General features: G+C 39.4%; 1 protein-coding gene across 2 annotated transcripts in view; it reads right to left on the bottom strand.

Annotated features, from left to right (window-relative positions):
* Positions 1-25,331, bottom strand: part of ZEB1 (zinc finger E-box binding homeobox 1) — a 74,299-nt gene that overhangs the window by 5,251 nt on the left and 43,717 nt on the right. For both annotated transcript variants that reach the window (XM_081931530.1, XM_081931531.1), the window contains exons 2-7: positions 19,267-19,467; positions 14,455-14,517; positions 11,949-12,110; positions 9,218-9,420; positions 3,209-3,314; positions 243-2,053 (exon numbers count right to left, since the gene is read on the bottom strand). In XM_081931530.1, the coding sequence (XP_081787656.1) occupies positions 243-2,053; positions 3,209-3,314; positions 9,218-9,420; positions 11,949-12,110; positions 14,455-14,517; positions 19,267-19,467 (2,546 nt within the window). The remainder of the gene's footprint in view (positions 1-242; positions 2,054-3,208; positions 3,315-9,217; positions 9,421-11,948; positions 12,111-14,454; positions 14,518-19,266; positions 19,468-25,331) is intronic.

The raw sequence follows: 25,331 nt of genomic DNA, 5'->3' as shown, positions 1-25,331 counted from the left end.
TCATCTGCATCTAGTCCACAGTAAAGCTAAATGGTGTCTGGCGTATGGAATGAAAGGCCTTGCTTACGTTAAGTGTGAGGTATTTGCACAGAAAATTCATTCTAACTCGTATTAGCTAAATGCAGATAGTCAGAATAATCTAATATTAGCAAAATGAACACTTCATTCCCCCCACCTTATTTTGTGACTTTACATGTTTGCCTCATTAATTAAAATACATAATCATATATTGGTTCAGGTACCTGACTTCCATTGGCCTGCATCTGTTTTGGTGTTTCTTGAACTGTAGGGTTAACGGTGGTTGAATACGTATAAGCTACCTGTGGGATAAGAATGGTTTGCTTATTGGCAGCAAGAGCTCGTAAGCATGGAACACTGTTCTGGTCAGCAATGGCAACAATTGTAGGTAACTGGGCAGTGACTGTAGGTATAGCAATATTAATGGGATTGGCACTTGGTGGGATTACATTTACAACTGGTTCAGAGTCTGTAATACTGCTGTCCTTTTGCGGTTCTTTTTTTGCACAAGTCAAGTTCAATGGTTCTTCTTGGACAGAATAAGCACTGTTCTGGTAAACACTAGTTATAGTAGATCGCTCTAATGTTTCTCCATGTTGCTTTGGTAGTGAAAGGTCAAGAGGTTCTATTTGTGGCTCTTCCTGGACACCTTCATTAAGGTACACGTAACCCTGTGAATTTCTAGATGAAGAGAGGTTAAGGGGTGATGGGGATGCTGTGTTACTCCGCAAACCATTCTGAGCTGATCCTGTTGATACAGTCTGCGGTTTATCTACCTTGAGGGAGCTTTCAGAATTAGACGTGCCGTCCTGGTGTTCATTTGCCGTTTCCAGTCCTGCGCGGTCATCATTATCCACAGAATTTTTTAGTTTGTCAGGTTCAGGGGAAGATGGTCCTGATGATGGTACAGAAATTTGGCCAGCTTGCATTTTTTCAAACCACTTTTTTACAACATCCAATGGCAAATTGACCGAGTCGGCAATTTTTGAGAGCTCTTCTGAGCTTGGTTGTGCATTTAATGCATAATAGGCTTTTAGAATGGATAAAAGATTTTTTAGAGGGGGTTGGCCAGGAGATAGATTAGCCTCCCCTGTTTCTGGTGAAACAGAGGCTTCGGACTTCTCAGCTTCTGCACCGCTGAGCTGAGATGGCTGAGTGGGATTTCTGATATCATAGTGCTTTGATTCTTGAAGTGCATTGGATTCTCCTGGGCAGTCATCACGAAGAAGGCAAGTGCTATCATTGGTCTCTCCATCAAAGCTTTTTTCTTTCTCCGATTTCACCCTAAGATCTTCTGGCAACTTTTCGATTTTGCAGCTGTTTGTTGGGGCGGGGTTTTCTTTTTTCAGATTCTGTGGCACAACCTGAAGTTGACTAGGTTGCTCCAAACTGTAGTTGATGATAATTTTGGTTGTCCCATCTTGATCAACCAAAGGAAGACTGATAGCTGAAATGAGGGAATGTCCAGCTTGCTGTATGGATGCAGTGTTGATTGTTTCTTGTTCTTTGGATGTAAGAAGATTGGCGTGACTGTTCTCCAACACTTGTTTTATTACATTGCCATCAACGGCAACTTTAAGTACATTTTGAATGTCACTTAAGTTGATACTTATTGGAGACACCAGACCAACGGTTGGCAAAACAACAGCTTGCACCACACCCTGAGGAGAACTGGTTGCCTGTAACGGGCCACCACCACTAAAAACCCCATTTTGCAAAGGGGCTGAACAGTTGATTCCTGAAGCAACCACTATGGGCTTGAATTCATAATCCACAGGTTCAGTTTTAATTTGGTTAATGGGGAGCTGTTCTTGTAACGGCTTATTCTCTATCTTTTGTCGTACTTGTGGTCTTGCTGGGCTACCCGGCGATGCAGAAAGGGAAGGGGAAGAGCACTGAGATGTCTTGAGCCCTGATCGTGCCCGGCCATTCACAGGCACCAAACCAATACATTTCTTACTGCTTATGTGAGAGCTGTAGGAACCAGAATGGGAAAAACGTTTCTTGCAGTTTGGGCACTCATATGGCTTCTCTCCTATAGAGGCATAAAAAAAAGAAAGAAAAAAGCCATTATAATCTAGGAATCTGAACTAATAAATTATAGCTTGGATTGAAAGAGTCTGGAAGGATAATATACTAGAAGGCACACATATACTACCCTTTCAAGTAACTTTGCACCAAAGCCTTCAAAAAACAATGCAAAAGGCACAATCCAATGAATGTTAGCTATCGCTAAGTCCCCTCAATGGTACTTAAACATTTAACAATGCATTTTCCCTCCAAAGGTAGGGATTTAATCACTACTAATTTTTTCTGGACTGTACTACATTTTCTATGGGGAAAATAATCAAGATTTCACACATTTATAAAATCTGCACATCATCTAAGATAAGTGTCCAAAAGCTCATCTGTTCAGCTGAATCAATAAATGGCATTGTACACCCCCCCCCTGTGCCAGAAAAGGGCAAAAGAAGTTTTTTTAAAGGCAAAATCCAAGAAATGGATGGCATATGACAGCTATAGCTGCATGAACCAAACATTTAACCAGCAGAAATAAAATAGCTGCGCTTGCTGTTCCATAAATGCTTGCTCCAGAGGTAATACAGTACTTTATCTCAGGTAGGATCTGTAACAGTTCTTGTGGTTTTGCTTGCAGAAGCTGATGCACAGATTGAACATCATATCTGGATGTTATTTATATTTTCTCGTGCAAGGTATAAAACAGAGTTGCTGGGGAAACCCAGCCAGATGGGCGGGGTATAAATAATAAAATTATTATTATTATTATTATTATTATTATTATTATTATTATTATTATTATTATTACCCATGAATGGAAAATACCTTTGGATACAACCCAACAGCAATAAGTATAAATTTTAAAATCACCACTTCTCAGTACCAACACTGGATATCCAATGGTTGAAACAACTTAGTGCCACCTTACAATTTAGCCAGAACAAGGGTCATACAGTCAAAGAACAGCTTTGATAATGTACAGTAAACCTTCTTTATTGAGCCTCCTTAACATATTTTATGTGCTTTCACTATATCTTACCTAATTGCTGACAAATTATGTTCAACACACCAAAACACATAATTTATGCTGCAGGCTATAATTTGGTATAGTTTTAACATAGCAAGTGGTATGCAACACTTTATACTGACAAGCAGGACTTAAGATATTTACCACTGTGGATTCGTAGGTGTTCCTTTAAGTGATGTTTATATTTGAAAGCTTTTCCACATTCAGTGCACTTGAATTTTCGGTTACCACTAGATTGAGTTACATGTCTCTGTAAGACAGAATGTAGATATCAATCAGAAGATAAAGAGAAAACAGGTATAACGAAACACACAAGTGAGGAATCTCTTATTTGCAATAGAAAAAAAGGATAAAATTTTAATAGAGTTAAAAAAAATCATCAGGTGATTGAAGATATTGCTTGTGAAATACAAACTAGCAAGAAAACGGGTGAGCAAAGTTAGAAAAATAAGCCACAAAATAAATTTGCCCTCTATCAAAATTTCAGGTAGAGACTGTATTGGCATTTTACATGTCTAGGAAATTCAACAAGGCATTCCCTTATTCTATTTGTAAAAGACATCCAAAGAATCTGGGTTACGAGACAAAGAAACATGAAAGCCTGTTTAAATTTTAATTATTTGACTTGATTTTTCCATTTACATGCTTCCGGCTCTTACTGTTGGCCTCGAATTCCTTTATGTAACGACATCACAGGGCTGCTCTAGGGAAGATGGTCCAGTAACAAATGCACTCAGTCACAAATCATTCTCCAAATAAATACACAGAAATCATATTTCAAAAGTTAGTAGAGCTCACATATAACTAATAATCAACATTAATTGAAGCCATGTAACTATCTTGTAAAAAAAAAAGAACCAGTCAACACATTCTAAAATATTTGCAATATGATTTAGCCCTTCAGGCCTACTTATTTTTTAGGACTCAACAGATAAGACATGGAATTGAGATATTTATGCAAGAGTTGTCTTTGTAGTAGATAATATTTTTACCATTCAGTGGAAAATTTGTTCTTTCCTGCATTTAAAATGTTTTTATTAAGCACACACTAATTGGATTCAGCTAAGTTCAAAGTTACATAAGAGTTAAGATTCCAGAAATCCTTGTCTACCTTGATACTCGAGAAACTTTCTGGAAATAAAAAAAGATGTCTCAAGCAGCTTTCAACCTTTATACTGTACAGTGGTGCCTCGCAAGACGAAATTAATCCGTTCCGTGAGGCTCTTCGTATAGCGGTTTTTTTGTCTTGCGAAGCAAGCCCATTGACAGCTTAGCGGATTAGCGCTACAGCTGTCAAGCGGCTTCCAGCGATCAGCTGTTAAGCGGCTTATCAGCGGAACAGCTGATAAGCGGCTTAGCGGCTTAAGAAAAGGGTGAAAAAAGCGGAAAAAACCCGCGGGGGGATGCAAGATTTTTTTTGTCTTGCGAAGCAACCCCATAGGGGAATTCGTTTTGCGAAGCGCCTCCAAAACAGAAAACCCTTTCGTCTAGCGGGTTTTTCGTCTTGCGAGGCGTTCGTCTTGCGGGGCACCACTGTATATATTTATACTGTACTTCACTTTGATCTGAGCTGCTCAAGTCAAGCTTCCACAATTCAAAGGTGCCCAGGGCTCCAGTCTGCATTTGGTAGAAGCTGCATATGCTCATTCATGACTACTCAAAATAGTATCCCACAAGGCTGGTAGGTTTGAGAAAATACGTGCATTTCTGCCAATGAAGTGGAAACATTTTGCCCCCCATCTACTGTAATTCATTGCACCAACAAGGGATCCAGGGAAAACACTTCTATGAAATGGAACAAAACAAGAAAGGGCTGCTCAGCTCACTGCAATATTAGAAAAAACAGCCCATACCTGGCATTGAAGTGAATGTACAGGGCAATATGCAGAATTGTCTTGTTATTGGGGTGAATTTGCTTTAATAAAAAGAAATGCAGTCCATAGCAAACATGTTATCAAGAAACACAAAAAAAATTGTGCAAATGTACTATTTTACTAGGTTATATACTAGTCCTAATTTATTGAATCACAAGCCAGTCTTTTAAAGCCCCATTAATTTGGGGACATAGATTCAAAGCTTGTGATTAATTTCCCCATTGAACTTAACAGTGCTTATTTATGGATTTTTGTATCCCTATAAATGCTCATCTGAATTAGGCATTTTTTAAAGTTTTGCAGTGAAATCTCCCCCATTATCTTTAATGGAACAGGACTGGAACAGCAGTTCGCATGGCAGACTCTCCAGTGCAGCTTTCCAACAGAGAAGAAACAAGTGAAGGTTCCTGATTTGAAATTGTGACCCACAGCTATGGATCCCCTAACAGATACAAGGAGGCAGAGAAAATCCATGATATATTGCAGGCAGTTATAAATAATTAAAATAAACTGGCTGTTTACTAACTACACACAACAGATGGATCAACTTTGTGTTAAAGGCAGTAAGACATCAAAAGCATGATAATAATAAGTGAGGTGAATTGTTCTATATACGGCCTCGGCCCAGTATACCTGAAGGAGCGTCTCCACCCCCATCGTTCAACCCGGACACCGAGGTCCAGCTCCAAGGGCCTTCTGGTGGTTCCCTCCCTGCGAGAAGTGAGGTTACAGGGAACCAGGCAGAGGGCCTTCTTGTTAGTGGCGCCCGCCCTGTGGAACACCCTCCCATCAGATGTCAAGTAAACAAACAAATATCCGACTTTTAGAAGACATCTGAAGGCAGCCCTGTTTAGTGAAGTTTTTAATGTTTGATGATTTATTTTTAATATTTTGTTGGAAGCCGCCCAGAGTGGCTGGGGAAACCCAGCCAGATGGGCAAGGTATTATTATTATTATTATTATTAATAATAATAATAATAATAATAATCCCCCCAGTTGTATAATTAATTGAGACTGGGATCTGGACTTGCCAAGGGCCATTAAGCAAATTAATGGTTCAAACAGATAGTGCTCATCAATCAATCAATCAGGCCTACAAATGCTCTATATGCCCAATAGGGCATTATGTATATCCTACAAAGAGGCCTCTGCTGAGTCCAAAAGTTGTTTTAAAAGAAACCTTTCAGCCCAAAAGTTAGGGTTTGGGGTATGTGTGCAAGAAAACAACTCCACTGCCCCCTCCCTTTGCTCAATTCACCACTCAATTTATGGTCCTGCCCATGAGGACAATCACATTTTCAGGTGTTGCTGGGTGGCATTTTTCTGTATAAACTCATAAGACTGCAGAGTGAGGACAGGAAGTATAACTCTCACTCTGACTTCTTGTGGCTTCAGACATCTTCCTTCTGGAGTACTATGGGATGCCCAAGAGAACCAGGAATCACCAGCAGCAGTAAATCTGCCCCACCTCAACACATTGCCACTCCCAAATCGAGCCCAAGAACAAAATAGTGTGTGTGTGTGTGAAAGACATTTTGCCCAATACTAAATCAAACACTGTTGTGACTATGAAACTTAAATTCTTAAGGGCATGGAAGAGACATGCTGTCCTTATACTTTTTATAAGACCACTCTTATACTTTTTAGACAGGGAAAACGTTTGCAAAAAGAACTTGGAGCTAATGAGAAGCAGTGTTTCTGGTCTCTAGGTAGCTGTTCCACCTGTGCACATTTCTTCCATGCTGAGGGCCACTTTATACATAGTGGTCTCCAGGTGATCACACCTGGAGCGCATTGAAGCTGCCACTGAGTTAACAATATATAAGGCAGAGCACCCAGGGAGGCCTCTGCACCATGTGAACAACGTAGACATGGAAGACTTGTTTTCATGTCCCAAATCATTTTGACTCACACAAGTCACAATGGCTGCATATACCATATTTTTCGCTCTATAAGACGCACCAGACCACAAGACGCACCTAGTTTTTGGAGGAGGAAAACAAGAAAAAAAAAATTCTGAATCTCAGAAGCCAGAAGAGCAAGAGGGATTGCTGCGTAGTGAAAGCAGCAATCCCTCTTGCTGTTCTGGCTTCTGTGATAGCTGTGCAGCCTGCATTCGCTCCATAAGATGCACACAAATTTCCCCTTACTTTTTAGGAGGGAAAAAGTGCGTTTTATAGAGCAAAAAATACGGTATATATCTGGTACTCAGTCCCCAAACAGGAGCTCTCGGCAGGCCATGCAATGTAAATAAGCAATACAGTAATTCTGCAAATTGCAGATAAAATGCAGGCTGGCTTCTAGACGATAAAGCCTCATAACTTATAAGTGATTTAGCAACTCAGTTGTATTTCATATATACATTCCAACTCTTACTGGGCATTGCTATAAATAAATGAGGAGGAATCATAATAAATAGCAAAGTCATTCTTGGCAAGTCACCCTTGTTAGAATGCCACGTTCTTGAAAAGGCTTCTTGGGATCCCTTTGTCAGAGATTCATGACAAGAAAGCATTTTGTCAGGCTTCCAATGTCAAGAATAATGGACTTGGAAGAAATTTTGGAACACCTACTTTATGAATCAGGAAAATGCAAGTGAAGCTATGTTACAAATGTGCAACCAATAAGAATATCTATCTATCTATCTATTATCTATCTATCTATCTATCTATCTATCTATCTATCTATCTATCTATCTATCTATCATCTATCATCTATCTATCATCTATATCTATCTATCTATCTATCTATCTATCTATCTATCTATCTATCTATCTATCTATCTATCATCTATCTATCTATCTATCTATCATCTATCTATCTATCTATCTATCTATCTATCTATCTATCTATCTATCTATCATCTATCTATATCTATATCTATATCTATATCTATCTATCATCATCTATCTTTAGGAATATATACAAATATTTATAGAAATATATGTATATTCCTGTTTATGTAAATATGATATTTGAAGCAGAAGTTACTAACCACAAACCCATCTAAGAAATATGCAAAGTTCACATATTTTGGTTGCTTCCAAACGTAGAACAAACCACACTGAAGCAATAAAAATGAGTAGTTTATTTATTTATCTATTTAATTTACTAAATATTTACTGCCATTCATCTGAGGATCACAGGGCAGCTGACAGTATTCTGCCACAAAGTTTGAATTTTCTTGCCACAAGTTACTGTTTTTCTTAAACATATTATGCGGTTGCCCTAAACCATTAGTCTTAAGAGGGGAAATGTCCAGTAGAAATGTTAGAATGCAGCACAGTAGCCTTGGGAGGGTGGGGGGTTGCTCTGAAAAACAGATATTCATCTTTTAATAAATAAAAAATATTATCTATTTTATGTTGACCAGGTGTTGGCGGCTGACCATATTATTTGCAAGACACTGTGTATTGTTTGTATATTGGCTGCCTGCCAGAACATCTCTGAGGTGTGATATCTATACAACAATCTGCAATCACTCGTGCAATTGCTGTAGTGGCATCTGCATGGTGTCAGGAGCAGCGATGGCCCCAGGTTACTCATCTCTCATGATTTTAGTTTTACAACGTGCTTCACTTCCCTACATCATGGGTGGTATTATTTCACAGCTTTATCAGTGTTTCTGTAAGTCTTTCCCTTCTGTAACTATCAACACCTTTCCCCTACAGAACTTGGTTTAACAAAAGTTATCACATCACCTGCTCTCTCTTGTTATCTGTGACTAGTATGCCGATAATTCTCTATACGAAGCCCTGAGGCTTTTGTTCAGCAACAGAATCCAGAAATGAGCAAGAGAAAATAAACCTAATATATTAGTGTTATTTTCACCTAAGGATTCTAATAAAACCATGCAGCGAATACAAAACACTCTGGTAAACAAGCTTTGCTAAAAGCTGTTATAGTCTGGATTCAACTAAGTAGGTGTGTTAACGGGAGGCAGTACAATGGGTCCTGCTATAGGGCAACAGGACTCCCTGCTTTCCTTCCTTTGTGTTGCTCCCCAGTTGGCTCTGGGGATATGGAGAAACACCACAACAGTGCATAGGGACAGAAAAGGAGACCGTCCCATTGGGCAAGCTGAAATTTTTACATTGATAGAACTATCAGAAGAGCACAACATCACATTGCTCCTGTTATACTAATAGCACATTGTTGAATATATATCAAGGCAAGAATAGTCTAAACACACTTGTATATGCAAGTATACTCAAATGCACACAATACCAAAATTGTTTAAGTTTCAAACAGTGCATTGGATATGAACTTTATCACTTACTTGATCTCTTCCTGATTTATGTGATGTCATATGGCGTTCAAGTTGTGTTCTATATGCAAACGTGTAACTGCATAAGGAGCAACTAAAGTTATCTTCATTTTTTTCATGGCGATATTTAATGTGTTCTTTCAGAGAGGTAAAGCGTTTGTACCCTCTATCACAGTAAGGGCATGTAAGCAGCTGGGAAAATGCATCTGGCGTGCCTGAAGAAGAATAAGGAAACATTTTAAGGGGCTAATTACTGCAGCATAGTGTATAAACAAATGAATCAGTACATTTAGGGCAACATCCAAAACTGTTCACCTGAAAATCCACTTGCACAATGGGACTCTTGTTTTTTCTCCCCTCCCTCCAGTTCAACATACACCCCAACCTGAAGAGCAGATTTGGGACTGCACAGGGGGAGGGAAAAGCCCTGTTGTGTAGGTGGATGCCTGCCTGCACTGCCCTGACTCTTACAAATTGTAAGATACAAATTGTAAATAGATATCTAACAAGTTCTGAATTTCTTAGGATAGCCTTAATGAATGGTGAAATGACCCAATAGCAATGGGAAAGGAAATTCTACACCCACACTGACACATACCCTACTATAGCACAAATGCCATTTTGTACATATCCAGTTAGAAGTCCTAATTACTTTAGTGATACTTACTCACAGGTACATGGGTACAGGATCACTCTGAGTTCCTTTTAAAACTGATTAAAAGCTTCCAAGTCACTCACCATAGCTCTTCAACTGTTCGTTTTCATATTTTGATCAGGGCTAACTCACAATAACTTTGTGGGGGTTTTACCAAACACTTCTAATTTCTTTATAAAAGAATACAAACTGGCTACTAATACTAGTAAAGCTAGCCAACCCTTTAAAACGTAGTTTTATTCTGAAGACATTTCACAGTGGTTAATACTAAGGTTTTTTTTATGGAGTGCCATAAAAAGGCACTTCCTATTAATTTGGAATTTACTGCTGTAAATTAACATCACATAAAATTTCAAAAGCATTTAATATATGGTTCATTCCATATCAAGTGATCCAACTTTTTTACTTCATGTCATCCAATTTTCTTAATATTGGGTACAGTTGTTGAATGATCAAAACTAAATTTAAATCAAAGTTTTTAATTTTTCATCTCACCCCATTTTTTACTTATGAGGGTTTGAAATTTCAAAAAATTGAATTCAAAAACAGGATGAGATGAAAAATTAAAATTTTCCATTTAAACTTAGTTTTGATCATTCAACAAGTGTACAAAATATTGAGAAAACTGGATGACATGAGGTAAAAAAGTTGGATCACTTGATATGGAATGACCTGTATATTGGACACCATAAAGTGTAGTTTGGCAAGGACCTTATCCACAGGATTACAATCAGACATGGTGGAAATCTGAGATCAGATTATTGGACGTCCCCAGTCCCCAGCCCTTAAAAGAATCCATGGGGACAGGGAGCTCTGATTTTGATCAGAACAGTGGCATCTGAGGAAGTATTTAGCCCTGGAGCACCCAATACAGTAGCCTTGGGCATCACAATGCCTTCAGACATCATTCATGGTGGCTGAGTCCCTCTGCATCTTTCAATGTGCTAGACAGAGAAGAGCAGGCCTCCACCTGCCCAACGCTCTTCCCTTCCTTTTCCTCAAAATGCCCCAGAGCCCTAGGTAGAGCCAGACACATTTTCATAGGAAAGGAAGAGTCCATGCTTCAGCTTGCGGACACCAGCAGAAACGCTTTCAGGAAAGAAAAAGAAGAGGGACCCTACCACTGACTTGTAAGTTTGGAGGATCGGGGTGTGTGTTTTGCTTTTTCCTTGGTGGTTGTTTGGGATGGGTGGATTTGTGTGTGTGCGTCTTCAGTGGGGTGATTAGGGCTCGTCTTCTGCCTGCCCTTTAAAATACAGGGGTTACCTGCTCTCATAACTCCCTGAAGCTGCTGCACTGTGTATGTGTGTGTGTTTTCTTTCTTTAAAAAGTTCAGTCAAGAAAATGGTGTGGGTAAATACTCCCTCCCAGTGCCACAGTCTATTTAACTTTGGATGCCTTCCTGTGGCTGCAGTTAAAATAAAAAATTTAAGGTCCTCCGGTATTGCATATGCTTTGGTTTTAAGAAGGACATGAAAAAGGGGGAAAGAGGAAGTGCAAATGGGAGAGAGAGGCTGTTCTATTTTCCACATTGGGTATTGCTCTTTCAATTCCTACTTTTCAGCAAAGATCCTTCTCACCAGCATCGGCTTGTAGGGCCACTTCCACCTTATTCTGCCCTATGCAACTGTTACTCTTTCCACCACTGCTTTTAAGTCCATGCTCCCTATTGAAACCATGCAGTTTCTTACACCCTGCACAATACTGGCACAAACATTTCAACAATAATGACTGAGAGGACCAGTCCTGCCCCTGTAAATATATGTCAGTTACAGTGGCATTTAGCACATGGACTTAGAAGAAAGAATCTATGTGCTTAACCCTAATGACTAGTAAGTAAATCAGATTTGAATTATAAAAGTATTAATATATGGAGAATATGAGACACACACAGGATATCCTAATGATAAATAAAATTTTAACACAAAGGTTATATTTTGGATTTTGGCTGCATTTTAAAGCCTATGGTTTTTTTCTGTGGAAATGCCATCATTCATACTTTCTATTTCAAAATGGAAGCCAATGTATACAGCACTTGCTTCCAATAACCCCATTTTACAAATTATAGAAAACAGAAGTAATATTAACCATTTTCATCCTGGCCACTGGCTTCTGGTGTTCCTTGTCTTTGATCCTCCTCAGGTGCTTCAGGGTAGATAACTGCTGTATCGTCTTGTTGCAGAAATTCTTCAACATTAGGGTCATGATTTTGTTCATTTTCTGCATCAGAATCACATTCATCTTCTTTTACTAGAAGTAAAAGACAATTTGTGAAGAATGAGAGAATTTCAGTAACAGATATTAGAATTCGGCTTTCATTTTTAAAGGAGAGACATGTCACAGCCTTCATAACTATGGAGAGAAGCTTGAAAACATGTGGACAATGATATAAAAGTCTGGGCCAAAGTCTGCATGCTGGAACAAATAACTCTTTATTTCTCCCTTTTTGGTCACTTCATTTAAAATACTGACAAGGCTTGAAGCAGCATTATGGTAGCTGCAGCAGCTCTTGAAGAGAACTACAATGCCATATAGGAGTTCTTGAAGGGAACTAGCCATGTTCCTAGCCATAGAATGTCTTAAGTCTGTGCAGCTGAAAATGATGGAGGGAGGCTGGGGGAAAAGGGCTCCCTTTTGCTTCCTGTGATGCCACTGCTTCCAAACCACTGCCAACAGCAATAGCTTTGAAACTTACAGGAACGTAGTACAGTGGTACCTCGGGTTACATACGCTTCAGGTTACATACGCTTCTGGTTACAGACTCCACTAACCCAGAAATAGTGCACCAGGTTAATAACTTTGCTTCAGGATGAGAACAGAAATTGTGCTCCGGTGGTACAGCAGCAGCGGGAGGCCCCTTAAGCTAAAGTGGTGCTTCAGGTTAAGAACAGTTTCAGGTTAAGAACGGACCTCTGGAACGAATTAAGTACTTAACCCGAGGTACCACTGTAACTGGTGGTGGTTTGGTGACATCTTTCTGAACTCTTGGGATTTTTCATGAGAACATAGAAAAATCCCAACATGCCAGAGGAAAGCCCCTGGTGTTTCACTCATCACTACCTTCTTGATATCTCATTCCCTGCTTACCTTCCCTTTAATGCAGGCCTCCGGCTCCTATACAAATCTTTGCCCCAGGACTCAGTTATAGAAGAGAAGACCTTAGCAGTGTAGAAATAGTTCATGCAACTCGCAAACTGGAGTTCATGATATTATTAAGTGATTTGCATTTAAACCTCTACACTCTCTGCATCCTGAGCTAATTTGGCAAGTCTTACTCCATATGCCTCCTGATCTAAAAGAGGACTACCTCCTTCTCCGTGGGCCCTCTCCACCCGGGATTAGGCCCATGGTTTTTTTTCTGTCCTAGCACACTGCTTAGAAAACTCCCTTCTGAAAGAAAGCCTGCAAGATACAATCCATAAGGATTGTTAGAACAATGGTAAATAGATTTTTGTTCTGCCAGGCTGTAGAATGTTGATTTTAATTCTGACTTCTGGGTGTATTGTTAATTTTAAATATTGCAGCTACTGGCTGGTTTATTTTTAAACTCTTCTTTGAAAAAGCAGGAAGAGAAACAAAACTGTAAAAAACAAACACACCCATGAAAGACGCTAAAAAGACATGTTGCATACACACGCCCCCCTTGCCTTTTCAAAAATGGCTAACCTCACTTTTTCAATCTTTGAAATCCTCAGTTTAGAGCACTGGAAGAAACAGCAACAATCCAGCAGCTCCAATTACCTGTATAGAGTCTATTTAAAATGCACTCTTTGGCATCACAGTACAAAATGTATATTCATGCATGCAGCACTTCCTTTTCATAGCTAAGTATGGGAAGTACAGCATGTGTAGGAGTTTGTATTGTGGTAGAGAAATTTCTGTTTCTTTTTGCTTACTTCCTTATTTTTTTTATCCTTTTAACACTTCGGTAATTGCATTTTCAAATACATCTCTATATCCCCAGAATATTAACAAGAGCTTGCAGTATGAATAATAATTATGGGAGACAACACGCCCTACAGAGGTGTACGTTGCTCACCCAGAGTTGGGATATAGTGCCAATTTAAAACCCCATGCGAAGAATCATTATTTTCCATACAATTAAAATAAGGCAACTACAGTAAATAAAGCATCCTTGGCATATTGTGGCTTATTATATATAAGCTCATTTTACATACATTGTTAAGCATAAAATGTAATATTAAGGTATTATGGCTAATAGTATTACCTCAGCTGGGACCCGTCATAATGCTCTGTTGTGATCTTGCAACAGACCAGAAGTAAATTGTTCATCCATTGCTCTTGTTCCCTGAACCAAAAAGCAGCTAAGAGGCTGTGGAGGCACTGCAGTCAGTGGAAGGGATTGCTCTGCATAATTTACTAGCAACACCTCAAAACGGCTCTAATGGGAGTCTAAGCCAGTCATCTTCACTAGTCATACTTCAGGCTTCATGTGCAGACAGACAGACCAAAAGGGTGAGGGGTGGCAGAGGAAGACAAATAATAGCCTTCCTCAAGAACACGCACTGTTATGTAAACCTCAATGATATGCTAAGTACCACAAACACAAATGAAGGAATTTGGTGACAAATACCTGTACATCCAGATTCATCTGCTTGAGCTTCAGGCCCCAGGATTTCCTTTGCTTCTTTACTAGCTAAAATAGGACAAGAAGAGAAGCTTAGAACTTTACATAATCCAGAAACCCTCATTTGCTTAAAACACCTTTTTGTCTCTTGCCACCAGAGAAATGCACACCCTCAGACACCAGCACCACGGTCAGCAAAAATTTTCAGTTACACAACAGAAAGCAGACTACAGCAACAAGCTGGAATTCAAAAGTCTTGGTTCACTTTCTAGCTACTCTCTCTCACCGGGCTATTGCAAAAGGTACAATTTCTGGTGCCTCCTGCCAAAGTCCAGTTGGAAGGGACCCTCGCTCTGCAGATTTGGGAAGCCCAGACAATTATGTTATTTGAACATGGATAAGACATTCTGCTGCATATTTAATCATGGTTGCCTCTTTTGCATAAATAAGATGTATGTTGTGTAAAAATGCTCTGAGCATATTAACAACAGTACATGTTAGAAACTCTCTCCAGTGTCCAAATTCAAGGAACAATATGTTTATTTACTATAGTAGTAAAAAAGAACTTAGGAGTTTGAATCCTAAAACTAAAGGCAAATGTGGCATAATAGTATAAAATTAGAACATGTAATCAGAATGTTTATCAATAGATTTACTAGCCCTGATTAACGTTCTTGTAAGAGTTAAGTACAGTACAGAAATGAAAGTACTATGCAATGTTGCTACTAAGCAAAAGCAGCAAACAGATGATGCATTTTCCAATCACTTATTCTGCTATATACCAGTCTTGTATTGACTGCTAAGCTGCATCCAACCAAGGCATACTTAGACATACAAGATTGTTGGTTCAGTGGGTCTACTCTAAATATGACTTAGCTGGGTACAAACTGTATTTATTTATATCTCACTTGTCAAAGGTAATTTCTGGTGGAGTTCCCAATATAAATAAAACTGTATAGAGACAGATATATATATATATATATATATATATATATATATATATATATATATATATATATATATATATATAAATCCAACAATCCAATATCAGCAAACAAAATTCGAACAAATTTTAGAAGAATTGTGGATCATTTTAAAAAACAGTTTCATATCTATTTTAAAAATATAAGCAGAAAATTTGAACAAGGGGTATTAAACCCCATTAAAAGCCTGCACAAACCGCATTATGCTTTCCTGGCATCCAACTACAGTGCTGTTTCTGCCTACTGTTGATTAGGTTTAATTTATGGACTTGTAATGTTTATGTCTTACACGGTTAGCTTGTTGTACTGAGCCATATGTAACTTGCCCTGAGACCACATGGTGTAGGGTGGGTTGCAAATGCAAAATCAATAAATATAGTGATATATTAATTCTCTTCTGTCAGTACTAATTAACAGGCTTGCTGCTATATTTTGAATAATCTTGAAAGGCAACCTTGGTGCACTGAAGTTATCCATCTAGATGTTATCAGGGCCTTGATAACTTTGGCCAGCTTTCATTTCTGTAACGTTTCTTTCTTAAAATATTGATAGTGGATTTGGAAGTTGATGGCCAAAACAGAATCTACATACACAGGAGATTCCATGTGTGCTATCAAAGCATGGCCTTCAATTGCATGAGACACTGCCCCACTATTTATACTGTGTGTATGAGTTTAGAAAGTGTCTAGAAAACTGTGCTAGGATCTGTAGGAAAGACCTTGGGCTTGCAGCTGATGCCATTTAGAAGATTCCTCCTAAAGAATTCACAACATGCCTCTGTAAATAGCTCTAACTTAGCCCTGGAAATAAAATTAGGTTTAAATTCAAATGTGAACATGACCCTGGAGAATGTGAATTATTCTTGGGTATACTCTACTTCATTTAAGAAGTTCTACCTTCTTTACGGATGACCTAACAAGCACACACAACCTTTCAAGCAGCAAACTTTAGTTAAGTATTGCTTTAGTCACACAAGTACAAATACAGAGATGTGCAGATAGGTCATCAGACTATTCCCAAGTGATAGATTTAAGCTAATTTATTATGTGCAAACCAAATGTTTACCTCAGATATCTATCATCTATCTATTATCTATCTATCATCTATCTATATCTATCTATCTATCTATCTATCTATCTATCTATCTATCTATCTATCTATCTATCTATCATCTATCTATCTATCTATCTATCTATCATCATCTATCTATCTATCTATCTATCTATCTATCTATCTATCTATCTATCTATCTATCTATCTATCTATCTAATCTATCTATCTATCTATCTATCTATCTATCTATCTATCTATCATCTATCTATCTATCTATCTATCTATCTAATCATCTATCTATCTATCTATCATCTATCTATCTATCTATCTATCTATCTATCTATCTATCTATCTATGATCTATCATCTCATGCTTCCTCCTGTTACCCCTCCTGCAGATAAACCAGATTTCAAAAATTAAAACTAGAAATATGTAGTAGCAAAAGAAAAATTGCAATCCTTCAATCTAGCTGTCCATTTCTTAAAACTGAGAAATGTCATATAACAAGAGACTGGGTTGTTGCTTTATTCCACAGAAGGTAGTTCAAGGAACTTCAAAGCCTTGACCTATGGTACTCAGATCTAATGCTTTTCCTGTTTCTTCAGAAGAGAGGTGAAACGTCTGTAACACCAAATATTTTAAGTATTCCATATGATACAAAATTTATTCAACTGGGGTGATGATGTGAGAAGCTGAGAGAGTAAAGGCATGGGCTTAGAGAAATTTATCACAAGAATAGAATTCTAGGAGTGAATTACTTTTTCTGATTGGCATTCTCTGGTAGTAAAGTTGGGAGAGTGCATTGAGATCTAACAGAAGTGACAGACTAATTGAAACCAACAACATGTACTCTAGCTATCTTTTTGTAGTATCATCACAAAAAAGGTTACTTCATAGAGGCACGTGAGTGTCTTCCTGTTGCAAAGCAATTAAAAATTGCTCATTTCCTCTGCTGGAACAGAAAAAAGCATTTAGGAAAGGAATCTTAAGGAGTTTGTGGAAGTCAGAATTCAATACTGCTGAAGCAAACAAACAGAATGGTCAGCAGGCTTGCAGAGATTGATATCTAACTCTGCAAAAGTTAAATGGTTATAATAGTGATAAAAGATCTTGAACATAGTTGGCCTTCATGTTTCTTTAAGTACCAAAGAAGACCTCGTTGTGCTGGGCGAAAAAATCAACAAGGTAGTCAAGATCTGAACAACATGAACACGACTTAAATGCAGAAGAAAATGCATTTAGACCCCCCTAAACACTCCCAGCTTTGTCAATAATTTTAGATTTCATAAACCAGAAAAGACACAGCCCATGCCCATGCCCATGGCAACTTGGCATCCCATTGAAAAAGAACTCCATGGCTGGTTAGGTGGGGAATAAAGGCAAAGATCCTAGGAGCATAATAAGTTCTTATGTCTGATCATTACTGGTGGGTGTCAGAGTAACAAGCTGAGGAAACAGAAAAACTTGAGTCTCAAGATCTAGCAAATCCCTACTGCAACATCCCAGTGAACTGGCAAGGACCAAGAAGCTTTTGAGCCCAAGTAAATAGTGATTAAGGCTACACACATTTTCATGTGAGCAAAATTCCATGCAACCTGACAAATTAAACTCATGATAAGGGGCATATGAAAGCAAAAAATGTCTACAGAAAGACACATAGGGCTTTTAATGAAAGAAACTGTAGAATGAAGTAATACTTAATTGAAAGCAACCAAATTTGAACAGTGGACAGATTTTGCTCAGACACCTGTTTTCAAAACCAAGGAGGAAGGTGTTGGCGTAAGTAAAAAATAGGTATATAGAAAGGAGAATTCCTTAGATTCCAAAATCCAGATTTGGGGGCAAGTACTCTTTGGTGAGAGAAGCCCTGCAGAGATTTAAAATCACAAAACATGCAGCAAAGTAAAGTGTGGAGATAGACCTTAAAAATATGCTGTGGTGAGTTCCAAAACGTCCCTCTTCTCCCAGCAAAGCAAAAGACCAAAAGTCCAGTAAGTTAAACATTTGTTTACTTACAAACTCTTCAACATGTGCTTTTCCATACAACATTGAAAAAAAGTAGCACAGGAAGTAAAACTTGACTTAATTACAATGGTGAAAGTTCCTAAATTATTGTTATAGGAACTGAAGAGCGGCTTGTGAAAGCCATGTGGCTAAGCCAGAACAACCAGCTTAGACATCTTCACATGGTGAGTTCATCAGGTACACTGAGAGAGAACAATAAGCTTAATTGCCTATTTCCCCCTAAGGTAAGCGGCAGTGATGCTGCTAAGCCTGGCAGGACAGCTTATTCTATGGTATTAACACCTTTATGTATTAATTAAACTTAAAGCATGTTGGTCATATAAGGCTGGTTGTCCCACAGAAAAAAACCTGAAAACTTTATTAATCCTGCTACTTCGGAACACAACTGGTACTATTAAGCCAACCCCAGCTCACAAGTCAATGGGTGTGGGCACTTCATTTACATGGTAGAATGAGTGGCACAAGTCTCTTCTCTCTGCCATACAGGTAACTTCTTGTATGAAGCAGGAACTCTATCAGCACTAGGTAAAATAGGGTGGGGGAGATGATCTACCTGAATCAGGGCCAAAAATAACTGTTATTTGAGCTAGCAGTCAACAACTGTTCCCCTTTGTTTCATTTTTATGCAGAATATAGTCATTTCAGTGCTGTGCAATTTTGTAAAAAGTTAATATATTGCATTAATATAATATATTATAACATTAATATATATGTTTGCAAGGTCTTTTTAGGTAGAGACACTGATGATGACACATACCTTCATCTTCCCAGCAACTGTTTGCACTTCCTTCTCTTTCACTGCGTTCTGGTAATACTGCATGGTCTTTTGGCAAGTCATCATCTGGCACGCTGTTATCACAATCTGCTGCATCTGGTATACTTTCCTCTTCAACAATGTGCAATTTGTCTTCGTCATCTGAATCAGAATTTGTTTCTACGACGTTATTGTAATTGGTAACTGCAGAGAAACAAAACGAAAGATCAGTGTAACTATGCTGTTTAGTAACTTTTGGTTTCCAATGTGTACTGACAATTTGCTCTATTTGCTGACTTAAGAGGCCAGGCCTCAATTCCTGACAGGCAGCAGAATACTATAGTAATCAATGGTAAAACACATTCTGCTCATGTTCAGAGGCAGCTCCTCCTTTGAGGTGACTCAGATCAAGACCTGTAATTATGGCAGTTCTATTTAAAAAAATATGCAATGGCAAGAGATCCACAGCAGTTCTTACAGTATAATTCAGTATAATTCTGAGTGTATATTACTACAAAGCTAGTACAGTGGTACCTCGGGTTAAGCTCTTAATTCGTTCCGGAGGTCCATTCTTAACCTAAAACTGTTCTTAACCTGAAGCACCACTTTAGCTAATGGGGCCTCCTGCTGCCACCGCGCCACCTGAAGCACTATTTCTGGGTTAGCGGAGTCTGCAACTTGAAGTGTATGTAACCTGAAGCGTATGTAACCTGAGGTACCACTGTAATGCATAATACTATGGTTTGTTGTTGATGACCTGTGACCACTCTCCATTGCTCTTAAACCTTGTTCCAGGATGGCAACAGCCTTGAGTGGCACTGCCCAAGAGGCTTGGGGACAATGCAGGCAGCTCTCAGTGTGACTTCAGTTAGAATATTGTTGTTCCATGCCAGCTACGTATTTGCACTAACAATCAGACTATGTTAATAATGGCTAAGAGCTTTTTTAGAAATCAAGTAGCAGAGAGCTAGATATCTCAACACAAACTGTTGCATAGCAGTTGCATCGCATGCCTCCTCTAAATGTATGCTACTTTGGCTTCCATGATGGAAGAAAGAATGGATTTAAGAATCCATTAAGTCCCGCTGGTCCCATTTCAAATTATTTTCAGCAAATTTGTTGTTGGCTTTTATTTTTCATATGCATATGACATGGGTACTTGCATTAACTAGGTAATTTCAATTTGATTATACCACCCATGGGCAATAAGGATGTATCTGAATGCTTGAGTAAACAAAAAACAAATTAGATAAACTTAGAAAACAGATCCCCCTAAGCAGACCTCCCCCCATAGTGAGCATGCTCAGAGGGTACGCAATGCTGACCAGGAAGGAAAGGAAAGAGAAGTGCTAAAAACCAGAGGGGATGGAGTATTGTGTAAAGACACTGCTGACTGGCCGGGACACTGAACAGGAGCACCTCATACGGCAATGTTTCCTTCAAAGCCAACTTGTAAAGGGTATTAGTCTAGTTTTGAACCATCAAGCTAATACTGTTACAGTTCTACCACACATTAACCTTTACAAGTATTTATTAAGGATTTCTGCTTCAATAACTAAAGCTGTTTACCATACCAATCTACAAAGCTAGAGGCTACCGCTCCCTTAAACATAGTACTGCATGTCCCCCCCTCCATCCCCTTGGTAATACACGAGCACAAACAGCACTTTTGACCCGTCAGACATAGTTCCTCCTTCAGCATATGAAACTATGACTCTATGGTTTTACCTATTGCTAAGATTTTTTGATGGTTGCCTGCTTCTCAGAATGAAAGATTATTTATGTAGGAGATCCAGTTATATCTTTTACCAACCAACCACACACACAGCCCTTTAGGGAAGCTGACCTGAATTGGCACACACATATGGACTGTATTTGATTTGACCAACGGTGCCAGAGGAAGGGTGCATAGTACTTTTTAGGGATGCAGGTGGCACTGTGGTCTAAACCACTGAGCCTCTTGGGCTCTCGTTGCTCTGTCCCAGCTCCTGCCAACCTAGCAGTTCGAAAGCACACCAGTGCAAGTAGATAAATAGGTACTGCTGCAGCGGGAAGGTAGACGTTTCCGTGCGCTCTGGCTTCCATCATGGTGATCCGTTGTGCCAGAAGCGGTTTAGTCATGCTGGGCACATGACCCTGAAAGCTGTCTGTGGACAAACACCAGCTCCCTCGGCCTGAAAGGCGAGATGAGTGCTGCAAACCCATAGTCTCCTTTGACTGGACTTAACTGTCCGGGATCCTTTATCTTTTTTAAAAAACAACAACATTTGCATAGTATTTTTCTTACAGTACCCATTTGTTCTTATCTAAAAGCATCTCTGAAACCACTGTTAGCCCTGCAGAAATGATTTTGATTGGGAATGGTATACCGTACAGCATTAGAATAAAGTGTGAGACACTCCCCCCCCCCAAAGTGCTACAGCTCTGAGCAAATTCAAAGCCCCCACCCCTGCTTTCTGAAGTGAAAATAAAAATATTGGGAGATCCAATCATGATTTTCATGCAAAACATGCCCAGAGAGACTGGTCAAATCTCATCAGTTGGTTGGTGTGCCATCTAACAAAGAAAAATTGTAAGTTATTTTTAGTCATTATTGAAGACTGTCAACGTACTGTCACCAGATGGAATATTACACGCAGCATCACTGGATGTAGCTGGTTATAATAAAATATATGTTTATGATCATGTCCTTGTGGTGGTATAACTCCTACCACTCCTTCTCCCATCTCCCCTCCAAAAAATCCCTAAATTATATTTATCAAACATAAAGGTGCCTTATTCATAGTCTTTCCCATATATAAATATGGGCACAGCTTTTGAAAAAACAGGGGCTAAGAGACAATTGTGAGCCTGGCACATGAAGTCTGCCCTCTTAATACTATCCATTTCCAAGAGTAAAGAAATATACCAGGGAGAGAAAATTGTACGGCTGAAAACGAGCAGCTCATCAACGCTCAACAAATTATCTCACAGGCCCAGTGAGTCATCAGCAGAGACTAGGAGTTAAAGCAGGATGCAGAGCAAATAAATGCTGTCAGTTCTAACATGCAATGATGCAAGTCAATACAAGGACCATAGGGGAAGCAAACATTCACCTTTGCCCCAGAACACCAGCTATTTGACCTGGGAGAAAGTTATATCTTTTCCCCCAAATTGGACAAATACTCACAACCTGAGCATTTGGAGCTACAGTGAGGGGGGCGGTGAAAGTATTTGATCCCCTGCTAAATTTGCCCATTTGCCTTCTGACGAAGAAATGACCAGTCCATAATTTTAATGGTAGGTTTATTGTAGCTGTGAGAGACAGAATAACAACAGGAAAACCCCCAGAAACCCAGAAGACAAAAGTCAGAGATTAATGTGCATTATAAGGAATGATCCCTTTGCAAAAGATGACTTAGTACTTGGTGGCAAAACCCTTGTTGGCAATTACAGAGGTCAGACATTTCTTGTAGGTGGCCACCAGGGTTGCACACATCTCAGGAGGTATTTTGTCCAACTCCTCTTTGCAGATCCTCTCCAAGTCAGTAAGATTTTGAGGCTGATGTGTAGCTACTCGAACCTTCAGCTCCCTCCACAGATTTTCGATGGGATTAAGGTCTGGAGACTGGCTAGGCCAGTCCAGGACCTTAATGTGCTTCTTCTTGAGCCAATCCTTTGTTGCCTTGGCCGTGTGTTTTGGGTCACTGTCATGCTGGAATACCCATCCTTGACCCATTTTCAATGCCCTGGCTGAGGGAAGGAGGTGCTCACCCAAGATTTGATGATACATGGTCCCGTCCCTCGTCCCTTCAATGTGGTGAAGGTGTCCTGTCCCCTTAGGAGAAAAACACCTCCAAAGCATAATATGTCCCCCTCCATGTTTGATGGTGGGGATGGTGTTCTTGGGGTCATAGGCAGCATTCCTCCTCCTCCAAACACGGCAAGTTGAGTTGATGCCAAAGAGCTTGATTTTGGTCTCATCTGACCACAACACTTTCACCCAGTTCTCTTCTGGGTCATTCAAATGTACATTGGCAAACTGCAGATGGGCCTGTACATGTGCTGTCTTGAGCAAGGGAACCTTGTGGGCTCTGCAAGATCTCAGTCCTTCACGGCGTAGTGTGTCACCAACTGTTTTCATGGTGACTATGGTCCCAGCTGCCCTGAGATCATTGACAAGTTCCCACCGTGTAGTTCTGGGCTGCTTCATCACCATTCTGCTGATCATTGCAACTCCACGAGATGAGATCTTGCATGGAGCCCCAGACCGAGGGAGGTTGACAGTTATTTTGCATTTCTTCCATTTGCGAATTATTGCACCAACTGTTGTCACCTTCTCACCAAGCTGCTTGACAATAGTCTTGTAGCCCAGTCCAGCCTTGTGCAGGTCTACAATCTTGTCCCTGACATCCTTGAACAGATCTTTGGTCATGGTGGCTACTTTGGGATCTGCTGGATTGATTGCTTCTGACAAGAGGTGTCTTTTGTATAGGTACTGTAACGAGCTGGGATTACAGGTAAGACCTCTCCCTTACAGCAGGTGCCTCTAATCTCAGCTCATTACATACAGTGAAGATACCAGGTAGCCTGACATCTGGCTGGTTGATAGGGAATCAAATACTTATTTCACTCATTATAATGCACATCAATCTCTGATTTTTGTCTTCTGGGTTTCTGGGGGTTTTCCTGTTGTTTTTCTGTCTCCCACAGCTACAATAAACCTACCATTAAAATTATGGACTGGTCATTTCTTCGTCAGAGGGCAAACGGGCAAATTTAGCAGGGGATCAAATACTTTCCCCCCTCACTGTATCTGCGGTGTCTTCCATAGTAAATACTGAATTGGGACACGTCTTCATACTATGTATCACCCAAATTCAAGTTAAGACAATCCTAATGCCCCCGAGAAGTAACCACACCTCTCATTGAACGATATCAATGACAATAAACCCAGCAGAATTTTAAAAATTGCACTGAGAGATGGAGAAACAACATATCCCTTTAATATATGTGCAGCTTTTGAGAGATTGGTGTTAGCAGCAAAACAGGCAAAAGCAGTAAACTGGGAAGAAACATAAAGCAGGGGAAACTGAAATCCAACAGTTATAGGGGGAGAACTAACACTGGGAGTGAAAGGTGAGACGTGTACTACATACAGTCCCTTGATGATCCAGTTCTTGATCCAGAGGAAATGCACCAGCCTTAATTATAACTGAAATTGTTATAATTTCAGTTAAGTGAACAGTTTTTTTTTTTAAATTCAGTTATTTGATTCAGACTACTTTAAAGGCAACTGAAATGTTGAAAATAGAAGATTGAATACTTCAGCAAAAACTTTAGGTACCAACTACAGTCAAAGTATTGCAGGAGATTCTTAATCTCTCTGAATTAAGTTATCTCTGGAAAAAGAGCTCTGAAGAACGCGAAATGTGTTTGGCTTTAAGTAAATGCATATTTTTACCCTTACTGAATCAATTTCTTTTTGAGCTTTGGCTAGATAATTTGCACCTGAACTGAGGTGAGTAGAAAGAGTTAATGCCCTCCTGCACCTACGCCAATTTCTTCTCCTGGCTGACCCCCCCCCCCATGGCATGTATTTTAAAACACATGCAAATGTGAGGATTTATTTAAGATAAAGTTCAGCCCTAATGAGCAAATCCAGTCACAAACTGACCATACGAGTGCATGCTATAGAGAATGGTATCTCTAATCATGTCTGAATTATCTAGCATACATCATTTTGTTTCTTTAGGTACAACACTAGGGTTTGGTATCACACAGTTCAATAATGTCCAAGAAGTCAATCATGGAGAAGGAACTTTGGCACTGAATCAGCTGGTTTTCAAAACAGGGGTTAAATATTTTATCACAGCTCAGTGATGTTTCCCCAACTGAAAATACAGTCCTGTACAATGCTATCTGAGGTCCTTCCAAGATTTCCTATGCCCGTTAAAGCTAGGAGATAACACATGCGTAGCATTTATGCATTGCACTGCAATGTCCTTGTTTGTAAAGATCAGACCAAGGCTGCCTTTGCTGCTGAATTCTCATTTTATGGACTTCATGGCTTGACTCAATGCAGATTA

The sequence above is a fragment of the Podarcis melisellensis genome (assembly GCF_964234715.1).
Source record: "Podarcis melisellensis genome assembly, chromosome: 12".
NCBI classification, from domain to species: domain Eukaryota; kingdom Metazoa; phylum Chordata; class Lepidosauria; order Squamata; family Lacertidae; genus Podarcis; species Podarcis melisellensis.
This window is presented reverse-complemented; position numbering and strand designations above follow the sequence as displayed.